The sequence below is a fragment of the Pygocentrus nattereri genome, chromosome 10 (genome assembly GCF_015220715.1).
Source record: "Pygocentrus nattereri isolate fPygNat1 chromosome 10, fPygNat1.pri, whole genome shotgun sequence".
In the NCBI taxonomy this organism is placed as follows: Eukaryota; Metazoa; Chordata; class Actinopteri; order Characiformes; family Serrasalmidae; genus Pygocentrus; species Pygocentrus nattereri.
In genome coordinates, this window is record NC_051220.1 from 14,078,710 (window position 1) to 14,093,055 (window position 14,346).

The 14,346-nt window shown below is 43.4% G+C and overlaps 1 protein-coding gene across 2 annotated transcripts in view; it reads left to right on the forward strand.

Annotated features, from left to right (window-relative positions):
• fut8a (fucosyltransferase 8a (alpha (1,6) fucosyltransferase)) overlaps positions 1 to 14,346 on the forward strand; it is a 140,260-nt gene that overhangs the window by 110,096 nt on the left and 15,818 nt on the right. For both annotated transcript variants that reach the window (XM_017708791.2, XM_017708790.2), the window contains one exon: positions 4,458 to 4,695. In XM_017708791.2, coding sequence (XP_017564280.1) covers positions 4,458 to 4,695 — 238 coding nt within the window. The remainder of the gene's footprint in view (positions 1 to 4,457; positions 4,696 to 14,346) is intronic.

Sequence of the window (14,346 nt, forward strand, 5' to 3'; positions counted from 1 at the left end):
CATCAGTGTGTCACCAGTCCAATCTGGTCAGTACCTCAGTCTGCAGTCCAGTCTAACAAGAATATTTGGGAAGGACCTTATATACATTGAAAACTAAGACGGAGGAAGGAGGAGGAAAAGGAGTTTGAGGAGGGATAAGCAGGGGTTGTAGAAGGAGAATATGAATAGAGATGTAGGGGGTAGAGTTAAGGGGATGGGGTGATTGTTATCAACTTAAGGTGGTAAGACAAAAGGTCATTTCAATACAAACAAGAAGTGATCAGGCTGGGTGAGAGTGCCGCCTTTCTGCCATTTGCTTAAACTCTACAATGAACATGGTTTAGACCTTAAGAAAATAACATAAGCAAAAACAACATATGTTGAAAATATTTTCTCTCACTGCCGACCCGTAACAGCGAGGAAAGGAATAGTGTGAAAAAAAATTCTGTAAATCAAGTCAAGTCAAATCAGTGTTTATCCAGGTCCAAGCCCCCATGAGCAAGCCAATGGTGATAGTGGCAAGGAAAACCCCCTTAAGAGCAAGAGGAAAAAACCTTGAGAGGAACTCAAAAGGGGAGTCAGTTCAAGAATAAGTTTAGTATGAAATATTGGAATACAAACGGGGGGAAAACAGTCAGAGCAATGGTTAATTACATTAGTTTGAGCTTGCAGCAGTAGCATCGTCAGTCAGTTCGTGAAGGTGAGGTTTGCACAGCGTTGTGCAGTGTGAAGCTCAATGGTGGACAGAACTGTCCAGAAGGCTGGCAAGCAGTGGGCACCCAATCAAGGCAAAAGAAGCAACAGCATCACACCACACAGGATGGGCAGCTGTTCAACTCAGTAAAGAGAAGAATACACACAGAGAGTTAGTTCTGTTCACAGATTGCATTGTTAATAGAGTGCAGCAGAGACTCCGGCAGGTGTAGTTATTACAGCCTAACTAAATGGGAGAAACCAGAAAGGAAACAGCCTTGAGATGTCAGCCCCTCTCCACTCCACCGTCAGCAAATTTGAGTGAGAGTAGCATATATCCATGGACCCCCAGATCTGCATGTTTTATATAACAGGGAAAACTAATTTCCAAAAACACTAATTTCCCGAACACTGACTGGAAGATTATTCCAAAGTTGGGGGGCTTTGAATGAGAAAGCTCTGTCCCCTGATGTAACTTTATTAATTCTAGGTACTAATAGTAAGCCAGCACCTTGTGGTCAAAGCGTGATGGTTCATAGTACAACCCCAATTCCAATGAAGTTGGGACATTGTGTAAAACATAAATAAAAACAGAATACAATGATTTGCAAATCCTTTTCAACCTATATTCAATTGAATACACTACAAAGACAAGATATTTAATGTTCAAACGGATAAACTTTTTTGTTTTTGCAAATATTCACTCATTTTGAATTTGATGCCTGCAACATGTTCCAAAGAAGTTGGGACAGGGGCACCAAAGGTTGGGAAAGTTGAGGAATGCTCGAAAAACGCCTGTTTGGAACATTCCACACATTCCCACATTCCAAAGATTGTCCGGATTGTTATCAGCATCTCTATTGGTAGTTCAAAAGACAGCATCTCTGATGGTATGGGGGTGTGTTAGTGCCCATGGCATGGGTAACTTGCACATTGGAGCAACTGCCATCCAGGCAACGTCTTTTTCAGGGACGTCCCTGCTTATTTCAGCAAGGCAATGCCAAGCCAAATTCTGCACGTGTTACAACAGTGTGGCTTCGTAGTAAAAGAGTGCGGGTACTAGACTGGCCTGCCTGCAAAACGGAATTTGTCTGACTGCATTGCGGCAAGTGTAAAGTTTGGTGGAAAGGGGATTATGGTGTGGGGTTCTCCATGAACTTGGAGAAGTATACAGAATCAGTGACTGGCTACATCAGCAAGTGCATTTGATGATGTTGATGTTACTGTCTCCAAACTCATCACAGCACACCCCAACTAGAAGCCATGGATGACTGCTGAGGTGTGCATGCTGCTGAGAACCTGTGATAAGGCCTTCAAGTCAGGGGATAAGGCAGGTCTCAGAACAGCATGAGCCAAGCTTTCCCGGGCCATCAAAGAGGCAAAGCGCACATACGCAAGGAAAATCCATGAACATTTTCAACACATTGCTGTCACACATTGCATGTGACATGGCATCTGGGCCATCACCAACTACAAGACACCTCCACCTGCTTGTGACAGTGATGCTTCCCTTCCAGACGCACTGAATAACATCTATGCTCAGTTTGAAGCACTGAAATACATGACAGCATGGAAGACCTCCTCCAAATGAATAGGTCCTGTGTCTGTCCACTGCTGATGTGTGGAGAGCTGTACACAGAGTCAACCAACGAAAAGCCCCAGAATCTGACAGCATACCTGCTCGAGTGCTCAGAGGATGCACTGAACCGCTGGCAAATGTTCTCACATATTCAACATCTCTCTGTGACTGCAGTTGTTCCAACGTGCTTCAAGTCCACCACCATCATCCCTGTGCCAAAGAAGTCTCCAGTGTCCTGCCTCAGTGACTACCATCCCATTGCACTCATTCCTGTCATCATTAAGTGCTTTTAGAGGCTTGTCATGAGGCGCATTAAAGACCAGCTGCCCCCTTCACTGGACCCACTGTAGTTTGCGTATCGCCCCAACTGCTCAACAGACACACTCCATCTGTCTCTCACCCTAGTAGACAGTAAAGACACCTGCGTCAGAATGCTGTTCATAGACTTCAGTTCAGCATTCAACAGCATCTTCCCTCAACAGCTGATCGGAAACCTAACCTGCTGGGCCTGAACACCTCCCTCTGTAACTGGGTCCTGGATTTCCTGACTTAGAGACTTAAATTAGTCAGAATTGGTAGCAGCATATCCAGGACCACCATACTAAGCACCAGTGTCCCCCAGAGCTGTGTGCTTAGTCCGCTACTGTTCACTCTGCTGACGAATTACTGTGCTGCAAAGTACAGCTCAAACCACATCATTAGGTTTGCTGATGACGTGACTGTGGTGGGTCAGCATATCAGCAAGAATGATGAGTCAGCGTACAGAGAGGAGGTGCAGCGGCTAACAGACTGGTGCAGAACCAACAACCTGTCATTGAATGTGGTCAAAACTAAGATGGTTGTTGACTGCCAAAGAGTGCGAGGTGACCACCCCCTGCTGAACATCAATGGCTCTGCTGTGGAAAGGAGCACTGAGTTCCTCGGTGTTCACACAATAGAGAACCTCACCTGGTCCCTCAACAGCAACTCCATAGTCTATTCAGTCTATTTCCTGCAAAGACTGAAGGAAGCTAATCTTCCCCCTCCAGTCCTCACCGTGTTCTACAGGGGCGCTGTGGGAAGCATCTGGAGCAGCTGCATCATCGCCTGGTTTGGGAATTGCAGTGCCTCTCACCGCAACAACGTACAGTGAAGAGTGAGGACAGCTGAAAAGACCATCGAGGTCTCTGTCCCATCCATCATGGACATTTATACCACATTCTGCATCCACAGAGCATTGTGAATGACCCATCCATCCCTCACACAAACTTTTTTCACTGCTGACATCTGGCAGAAGGTATTGGAGCATCTGTGCTATCACTGTCAGGCTCTGCAACAGCTTTCTTACTGCAAGCAATCAGATTTTTTAACTCTCAAGGACTGAAACTTAAAACCCCCTTGTGTGGTTTATACATACTTTACACTCACACACACACACATCTTTTGATGCTCTCACTTGAACTTACTTGCACAATCTGGAACATACTGTATTTTTCTACCTCATTAACTGCTGTGCTCACGTATGTTATCTCATTGTAAATACTCACATATCATAGCATGTTAAATATCCCTACACCTTATCCTCACTACCTCATGTTCAGAAATGAGTGCTGTGTCTGCGCTGATCTGTCCTGTCTGTTTAATGTGTCTACGTCCTGCTTTTTTAAAAATTGTATTTGTTGTATTGTTTCTAGTTTAGTGTTTGCACACTTGCATCTGCATGTTTGCACTTTGTCTGTACTGTATTGTTTTGTTCCATGTTGCACCATGGACCCGGAGAAATGTAATTTCACTCTGCTGTGTGCTGGTACACAGATGGAATGACAATTAAAGCCATTTGACTTAACCTGACCACATTACAGACTATTAGTGTTGTTAACGTTTGGTTCTTTTATTTGTCATTATTATTATTTTCTTATGTAATATTAAAAATATGTAGTCTTTTTCCTTCTCTTACCATTGTTAGTCTGTCTGTTTTTTTATGCTTACATGTCCTCCCTCATGAATACGTTACAAATAAAAAAGATTGATTATGTTTAAAAATCACACCAAACATGCCAGTTTGTCTGTAGGGTTTGTAAATTTGAACAATAATGTGTTCAATAAAAGAATGGCAGTCCAAAAATAATTTCTCATGTTTCAGAAAATAAATGAGATATTTTTTATCTTGAATTTTTAAAGGCTTATCTCTTTGATTCTCTTTTTCTTTTTGTCTATCCCTGTCCAGAACCCAGCGGACTGCAGTAAGGCACGGAAGCTGGTGTGTAACATCAATAAGGGCTGTGGTTATGGTTGCCAGCTGCATCATGTGGTCTACTGCTTCATGATTGCCTATGGCACACAGCGCACACTCATTCTGGAATCGCAGAACTGGCGCTATGCCACTGGTGGATGGGAAACTGTTTTCAAGCCTGTCAGTGATACCTGCACTGACCGCACAGGAGCCTCCACAGGACACTGGTCTGGTCAGTACCACTCTGGCATATCTGGTTACCAAATACACGAAAAGCTCTCTTTAGTCATACATAAAAATTTAGCTTTGCTATTGATGAATTTTACAGTTATGACACCTTTTTTTTTTTTTTTTTTTTTTTTTTTTTTTTTTTTTTTTTTTTACAGTTAGAACAACCTGTTTTTTACATTTCGAGAGCGACATTCAAGTTCGCAACTAGATACAACATGATAAGGGTAGGAATTTACTTATTGTCATACCTATATGAGCAGATAGTGAAAGAAAAAGAAGAGATATGACAATGTTAAAAGAGAAGTGTAGTCTGAGAGCATTTTCTTAAAATAAAGGATAAAGTAGTTATATACAACACATACAAGTCTTACTTATTTTTCCATTGAAGCAAAGTGCTACTTTCAACCACCAGAAAACAAAACATTCTGAAGCAGAACTGTCTATAAACGGTAGCTTTCCCTCTTTACCAGTGCTCTGTCAATCCAAACTATGCATTGATCCCATTGTAAATATTTTGTCAGAATGAGCTAACGTTACCCTTACAAAAATTACTGAAGCTCATCATGTTACATTTCAAAGATGGAATATTGTAATCTCTGTTTCTGTTAATTAGAAGTATTTAGCAAGCTACTTAAAAATTATTGGCTATTATCATAACCATCTACCAACATTTGGCAGCTTGTCCCCATACATATAAAAGCTTAAAAAACAAGGTATTTTTAAACCTGGTTTTGAAAAATGCTGTCGGCTCGTCCTGGAAACCTGTTAATACATAGCTTGTCTTGTGAGCTAGCACACTGAAACTGGTTAAATGATGCTACAGTTTGAAGTCTGATAACATTAGTATACATATTTAATGATTTAGCACTTTTTTATCTTTGCTTACTGCTTGCTGTAGCTCAACATTGTGAGCAGAACTTTTTATCTTTGCTTATTGCTTGCTGTAGCTCAACATTGTGAGCAGACATAAAAAAAGTGCCACATATTTTTTCCTTCTGTGGTGGTCATTAAGCTCTTAAAACTCTTCAGTTTGTCATTGCCAAACATTTTATTGTTATAGCCACATTTGAGCTGATTAATTAGTTAATTTATTAGTAACCAGCTACAAAAATACTTAGTTTTTGTAGCCCTTTTAACAAATACATGATACACTTAAATATGATTTTCCTAGGGTTAGAGTTAGGGTTTATCCCTTTATGACATAAAGCAAAATGGTACAGTATTTGAATGAAACCAGACAGATATTTATGAGGAAATTTTTCACCCTTTATTTAAATGTATTCTCATATCACTCAAAGTAAGCAAACATACAACTTAAAGTTAGCATAGGCGAATACATGAAGTCTCACAACTTTCAAAAGAGAAATGCTGTTTCTTTTCTTTGCAGGGTAAACAAGGTTATCATTTAAATTGCAGACATTGTGTCACACTTAAACAATGCATCTTGAGACTATTTGCAGCAATTCCTACTGTGGAGGACTCTCTGATATGTCATTAGGAGCTGACTGAAGGCGTTTGCAGGCTGAGCCATCTATCCCTCACTGGGAGACTAGGCTGTTAATCTGTTTACTGATGGTTAGCCCTTAGAAGTTATCTCTTTATCATAATTTCATTACCAGTGTTATATTAAAGATGGTGAATTTGATATCCCTTATTCATAGCTCATTAAAACATGCAAAGGAGTTCTGTCGGAAGAGCGGAGTGAGAAATCTAAAATTATACAATGCTTTTGTTTGTGAATAGAGCATATTGTATAAAGTGCTTTTTGTGCAATGTCACAAAGCAGATTTACAGAAAATCTGGGTCCAAGCCCCCATGAGCAAGCCAATGGCGACAGTGACAACAAAAAAACATCCTGAAGATCAAGAAGAGCCGACTTTAAGTCACTTTCCAAGGCCTCACAAACTCTTCCCACACCCGGGTTTTTGCGTTGGCAACGACTGAAGCCGCAGATCGCTTGGCCTGTCGATACCTGCCAGCTGCCTCTGGTGTCCTATAGGCCAACCATGCCTGGTAGGACTCCTTCTTCAGCTTGACGGCATCTCTCACCTTGGGTGTCCACCACCGGGTTCGAGGATTACCGCCCCGACAGGCACCAACTACCTTGCAACCACACCTACAGTCAGCCGCTTCAACAATCGAGGAGCGGAACATGAGGGATCAATGTCCCTCACCTCCCCCGATATCTGGTCTGACGTTCTGACGGAGGTGTGAGTTGAAGATCAATCTGACAGGTTCTTCTGCCAGACTTTCCCAGCAAACCTTCACTATCCCTTTGGGTTTGCATCTTTGCATCTTCCCCCACCACCTGATCCAACTCACCACCAGGTGGAGATCAGTTGACAACTCAGCTCCTCCCGAGTGTCCAAAACACATGGCCACAAGTCCGATGACACGACTACAAAGTCAATAATTGAACTGCGGCCTAGGGTGTCCTGGTGCCATGTGCACTTATGGACATCCTTGTGTTCAAACATGGTGTTCGTTATGGACAAACTGTGGTTTGCACAGGAGTCCAAAACTGAACACCACTCGGGTTCAGATCAGAGAGGCCATTCCTCCCAATCACACCCCTCCAGGTCTTACTGTCGTTGCCCACATGAGCGTTGAAGTCCCCCAGTAGGACAATCGAGTCTCCAGGAGGAGCACTTTCAAGCACCCTTTCCAAGGACTCTAGGAAGGCTGGGTACTCTGAACTGCTGTTCGGTGCATAAGCACAGACAACAGTCAGTCCCCAACCCGAAGGCGTAGGGAAGCTACCCTCTCGTCCACCGGGGAAAACGCCAACATACAGGCGCCGAGTCGAGGGGCTATGAGAAAGCCCACACCTGCCCGCCGCCTCTCACCATGGGCAACACCAGAAAAGAATAAAGTCCAGCCCCTCTCAATGAGATTGGACCCAGAGCCCAAGCTGTGTGTTGAGGTGAGCCTGACTATGTCTAGCTGGTATCTCTCAACCTCGCGCACCAACTCAGGCTCCTTCCCAGCCAGTGAGGTAACGTTCCAAGTTCCAAAAGCTAGTTTCAGCAACCGAGGATGAGAACGCCAAGGCCCACGCCTTCGGACACTGCCCGATCCACAATGCACCAAACCCCTACTGCTGCCTCACTGGGGACTCATGTAGCTCCTTCGGGCTGGGCCTGGCCGGGCACCATGAGTGAATGCCCGGCCACCAGACGCTCGCTGGCGAGCCCCTCCCCCAGGTCTGGCTCCAGGGTAGGGCCCCGGTAACCCTGATCTGGGCAGGGTACACAAGTCCTGCTTTCTGGTTTTCCTAGGGGTGATTATGGATCACACTTTGTCTGGCCTGTCACCTAGGACCAGTTTGCCATGGGAGACCGTACCAGGAGCTCCTGGTAGGCCTCTCCATGGATCACCAGCTTATTGTGGTGGAGAGGTTTGTGTCCTTGAAAAATCCTAGGAGCTATGTTGTCTGGAGCAAAACAAAATTCAGTGACATGCAAATAAAGCCCTATATTTAACTGAAAATAATACAGCCCTATTTCCAAAAAACCTGGAATGCTGTGCAGAATGTAAATAAAAACAGAATGCAATGATATGCAAATAATGTAAAGCCATACTTTTAAAGCAATGTACAACAAAGATAACATATCATTTTGGCAACATATGCTGCCATCAAGGGATGTCACTATCAGGATAGGGCTTACTTATTCCAACAAGACAATGTCAAACCACATTCTGTATGTATTACAACAATGGTGCTCCGTATTAAAAGAGTCCAGTTACTAAACCAGTCCAGACCTGTCAACACTGATAACATTTGGCACTTTATGAAATGTAAAATACGACATAGGAGACCCCGAAATGAGGAGACCAACTGGTATAGTTTTGAAAGTGAAAGGTTTTCCTATTTTTGCTTTATGTATATTATATGCTTATTTGCATATTTTTCATTTTATAATATGCCACATGTATTCAGTGGATGACAGGTCTGGACTGCAGACAGGCCAGTTTAGTACCTGGATTCCTTTAATACAGGGCCATGCTGTTGTACTACATGCAGAATGTGGTTTGAAATCATCTTGCTGAAATAAGCTAGGCCTTCCCTGAAAAAGATGTCGTCTGGATAGCAGAATATGTTGCCAAAACATATATATATAAAATTCAGCATTAATAGCGCCCATGCCATGTGCACTAGCTTTTAAACTGTGCACCAATAACAAGCTGAGGGGTCTTTAGCCCCAGGAGGGCACAACGTCCATGATTTTCAAATAGAATTTCAAATGTTGATTTTTTGGACTGCAGGAAACTTTACCACTTTCCCTCAGCCCATTTTCAATGAGCTCAGGCACAGACAAGGTGGCAGCGTTACTGGGTCCTGTTTAAATATAGATTCTTATTTGCGTTTGAGTTTTAATTAGCATTTGTGGATACAGAGGGTTAATTCTACATAATTCTACATCTTGCGAGGTAGTTTTGCAATCCCATGTAGAGAGCCATACCTTTTGACCTGGATTGAAAGTGGGTGTGTCTGCAATCTGCTTTCTGCTGGTGGATTGCCCTTTGGAGCCCAAACCGAGTTCCAAACCCCCTCGCTCCTCTTCATCCTGTCATCTACTGCCGGCACTTTAGGCAGTTCACATGACTAGGGAAATAATGGCGATTGATAGCCCAGCACTAATTGATGGGTAAAAGGTAACAAACCTGTAGAGGAATGTAACCGGGAATTCTGAGCATATTCTGCCCAGGGAAGAAAACCGCTCCATTTGTGTTGGTTGTCACTGCAGTAAGGGTGTAAATGATGACCTATTTCTTGGTTCAGTCTTGGCCTAAGCGAGGTATCCGGATGTGATACTGATGTTAATATTTAATAACCTCCAACTTTAATAAGTTCCTTTCATACACATGAAGTAAACTGAGCCCTCCTATCAGAAACAATATCCTCAGGCAGCCCGTAAATATGAAAAGTACTTCATGGAAGAGCCTCTCGGCTTTCTCCAAAGCAGACACTAGCTTTTTGAGGGGAATCAATCTGCAGGCTTTGGAAACTCGGTCTATGACCACTAACATGTCTGTGTTGCCGTTAGAGTGGGTAGATCTATCAAGAAATCCACAGTTATGTGTGACCAAGGAAGATGTGGAAGAAAATGAGACATAAGGCGCAAAACAGGGCATTGACGGGTTGTTTTACTCCTACAACAGACAGAACATGACTTGACAAAGTTTTTTACATCAGTGGTTAGAGAGGGATGACCTGAGCTCATCACATAATTGCGAAGGGTAACGGGAACATAAACTGTGTCAGCCAGTCACGTTGGAGGTGCTGGGTTAGTGTTTTGAGCTCTCCTCATTTCTTCCACACAATCCCAAGAGATTGGAGCAACAATACATGAAGGGGGTATTATGAGGTCTGCACAGCTGGGCTTTTCTTCAAAGTCATGTTGGTGGAAGAGAGCGTCTGTCTTGCCATTCTTAGATCCAGGTCTGTATGTTAAAGTGAAATTGAAGAATGTGAAAAACAATGCCCACCGGGCCTGGCATGGATTCAGGCATTCAGCTGATTTAATGTACTCCATGTTTCCATGATCGTTTAGAATGGTAAAAGGCTGAGCAGCGCCCTCAAGCCAGTGCCTCCATTCCTCCAAAGCTGCTTTAACAGCCAACAATTCATGATTACCTATGTCATAATTTCACTCAGCAGGATTAAGTTTTCTGGAATAGAATGCACAGGGGTGGTGTTTAGCGGGGTTACCATGCCTTTGGGAGAGAACAACTCCAATCCCTGTCTTGGAAGCATCTACTTCTGCCGGCACTTCAGGGTGGCAGAAAATTAGACCAGTTGTGAAGCTTTGCTTGAGTGAGTCACATGCTGATTCGGCTCTGGGTGACCCGTTCAATTTCTTCACATTGCCTTGCATTAAAGAGGTGAGAGGAGCGGCAATCATGCTAAAGCCTTTCATGAATTGTCTATAAAAGTTTGTGAAACCCAAGAAGTGTTGCAGTTCTTTAACAGATTATGGTCGTGGCCTCTGAGTCACTTATTTCAGTTTCGATTCATCCATCCTGACTCTTTGCACACTGATGACATAACCCAAAAATTATACCACAGGCTTATGTAACACACTTTTCCAGTTTTACATACAGACTGTTACTCTGGAGCACCATCTTGACATGATTTATGTGTTCAGTGAGCGAGGGGGAGTAAACAAGAATGTTGTCAATAAAGCCTATTACCCACTTGTTGAGCATGTCTCTGAATACATAATTTATGAAAGATTGGAACATAGCCGGGGCATTTGCCAGCCCTTATGGGGCCACCTGATGCTCATAATGGCCAGTTGTAGTACTAAATAATGTTTTCCATTCATCACCTGGCTTGATATGTATCAAATTGTAAGCGCTACGGAGGTCCAATTTGGTGAATACGGTGGCTTTTCTGAGCTGTTCAATGGCAGACGGGGACTATAATGGTATTTCACTGTATGGAGCCCTTGATAGTCTATACATGGTCTCAATCCAGGCTTTTTTCAACAAAGAAGAAACCCACTGGGGCGGTAGAGGTAGGAGGGCATATGTAGCATAATTTCAGAGCTTCCTCTATATATTCTTCCATGGCTTGAGTCTCTGGAACAGACAAGGGGTAAATACGACTCTTAGGGTGCATGGTACCAGGAAGGAGGTCAATGGCACAGTGTATCTGAGGGGGAGGTGCTGCACTCTTGATTTTACTGAAAACTGAGAAGAATGCTGTGTATTCAATGAGAAGTGGCACTTTAATTTCAGTATCGGGACTTTCAACAGAAGTTGTTAAACATGCTAAAGTCATACAGTGGGAAAAGCAGAATGGACTCCATTTCTCAAATTCTCCGTTGGACCAGGATATTGTGGGGTTGGAGTAGACAGCAAGGGGAGCCCAAGAATAATGAGATTTTCAGGAGATGGAATGGCTAATAGTGACATGCTTTCTGCAAGAGTACTGTAACAACGTTTAAAAGAGGAGTGGCAGCTAGGATCTCACCCGAACCAAGGGGTTTCCCATCCAGCCCTTGAACGGTCAGAGGTGACATTATTTTGTGTAGGGGAATGTGAAGTCTGATTGCGATGTCTTGGTCTATAAAGTTTACAGCAGCTCCAGAATCAGTCAGAGCTGAGAGAGAAAGACGTTGAGAACCCCAGATTAGTGTTATGGGTACAGTGAGCTGGTGACTTTCAGTGGGGTTTGGGGCAGTTATCCTTTAAAGTGTCCTTGCTGGCCACAGTAAAAGCAAAGACCCTTGTGCATGTGTCTTAGCCACTCTTCGGGGGTGAGCTGCACAATACCAACCGCCATGGGCTAAGGGGTAGACTGAACGGCAGAAAGGATAGTTGAGGAACTAGTGGCAGGATGGCATCTGGAACAAATGAGATTGTCCAAAGTGATGGACAATTGGATAAAATCTGAAAGGCTGTTGTCACTGTCTTGGCATGCCAATTCTGTTTGTAGGGCATCATTAAGGCTACAGCAAAGCTTTTAAAGATTTATCATCCCTTCCGGCATTAGCAGCGAGCATACAGTAGTGCAAGGCGTGCTGTCTTGCATCTGCTGTCTTGTTCCCTTGTCTTGTTTGAGTGATACTAAAAGCTCTCCAGGATCTTTACTACTTACATGGTTATCAAAAACATCCTGGAACACATGTTCAAAGTTTGCACATGTGGAGGAATCAGGTACTTGAGGTTGTCACATAGCCGTAGCCCAGGAGAGAGCTTTACCAGTGAGCAGGGACATGACAAAAGCTTTCTTGGATGAGTCTGTGGGAAAGGCTGCAGGGGCACAAGAAAAATAAATTATTGCATTAAAAATCCCTCACACAAACCAGGGGACCTGTCATATTTATCAGGAAGGGCTAGCTTGACAGATGGAAGTGAAGTGTCAGAGGGAGATGAGGAAAGCTGTACTGGAAGCTGCAGGCAGACTTGAACAGGCAGGGGTGCTTGAGCAGCCAGAGGGGCTGGAACCTGAAGGTTGTGAACCACTTGGAGCAATTTGTCAAGGGTATAAGTGAGGTGCAATAACTGTTGTGTGTGAGAGCCCAATAGTTGACCTTGAGCCAGAGCAGCAGCATGGAAATGAAACGGGTCTTCTGGATTCTGGGTAGGCAAAGTATTCTGTAACTACGACGCTCCAGACGGATTGGAATCCATGATACCCGTTTACTCAAAACACACAAAAAACAGAATCAGAACCAGAAACAGTCCTTAAAACAGCAATAGTACCAAGGGGAGATCAAAAAGCAGAGTCCAAGAGTTCAGAAATGGGTCTACATAATCCAAAACATCAACAGTCAAGAAGAAACAAGGCTTTGTATGCAGATTAACTGGCAGTATTTCGCAGTGAGCCAGTGTTACTAAAGTTCCGTCTGTGTCTGCTGCTCCCCGTGGGCCTCCTGTTCCGCCCGTGTTTGTTGCTATGTCTTCTGTTTTCTCTGCTCTTTTCTTTTTGCCCTCCTCTGTTCCTGGTTTTGTTTCCTGTTGTTGTGTCTGTGCCTGTGCCTATTTTGGTTGTGGTTTCTGTTCCTGTCTAGCCCTCTGTTTCTGTCCCGGTATCTGTTTGTGTGTCGGTCCCTGTGCCTGTGTTGGTTCCTGTTCCCTTGTCTTTTGCTTGGTCTGTCTTATGTTGTTGTGTTCCTCGTCCTGTTGTGCCTCCAGTCGTCCTTCGTTCGATGTTGTTCTCTGTTGTTCCTCCTCATCATCCCTCTCTGCCTTTGTTTCGACCTCGGTCTGTTTTTGTTCCGTCTGTTTCTGGGGTGTGTGCTGTCTCTCCTGTTCCTGTTTCTGTTCCTGTTTCTGTGCCTGTGCCTTCAGTACCTGTTGTTCCGGGTTCTGCGTCTGTGTCTGCTTCTAGTCCTACCTTGTCTTTTGTTTTGTCCTCTGTTTTGCCTGCCCTGTTCCCTGGGCTTTTTTTGTCTTGTGTTCCTCGTGCTTCATGACCTGTGCTTTTGTTTTCATTGAGTTCTTCCCTGTCCTGCCCCCTTGTTTTCAGACCCTGCCCTTGATTCCTTCCTCTCTCTTTGACTCCTAGCCATTGATGGCTGTGGCATTGCCAGTAACTGATTTTGCAATCTCTTTACACAAAGGCAAATGGATTGAAGGTCACATCACTTGGAATCCCCTTTTGGGTACAGTGGCATGCTAAAGTTTGGGCACCCCTGGTCAAAATTTCTGTACCTATGAATAGCTAAGTGAGTAAAAGATGAAAAGATTTCCAAAAGGTGTAAAAATGAAGATGACACATTTCTTTAAAAATTTAAGGAGGATTACCTTCTGATTTCTATCTTTTACAGTTTCAAAATAACAAAAAATGAAAAGGGCCCAATGCAAAAGTTTGGGCACCGTGTACTTTCAGTGCTTAGTAACACCCCTTTTGGCAAGTATCACCGCGAGTAAATGCTTTTTTTATCTAGCTGAGATTATTTAAATTCTTGTTTGGGTGATTGTCACCCATTCTTTTTTGCAAAAAGGTTTTTTACAGACATAAGGTTTAATGTCGGTTCCAAGAATTTGCTGAAATTTATTTGACTCTATTCTTCCCTCTACCAATGAAATGTTCCCAATGCCACTGGCTGCAACAAAAGCCTTAAGCATGATGAATCCACCTCTGTGCTTAACAATTGGAGAGATGTTTTTTTCATGAAATTCTGCACTCCACAAAATA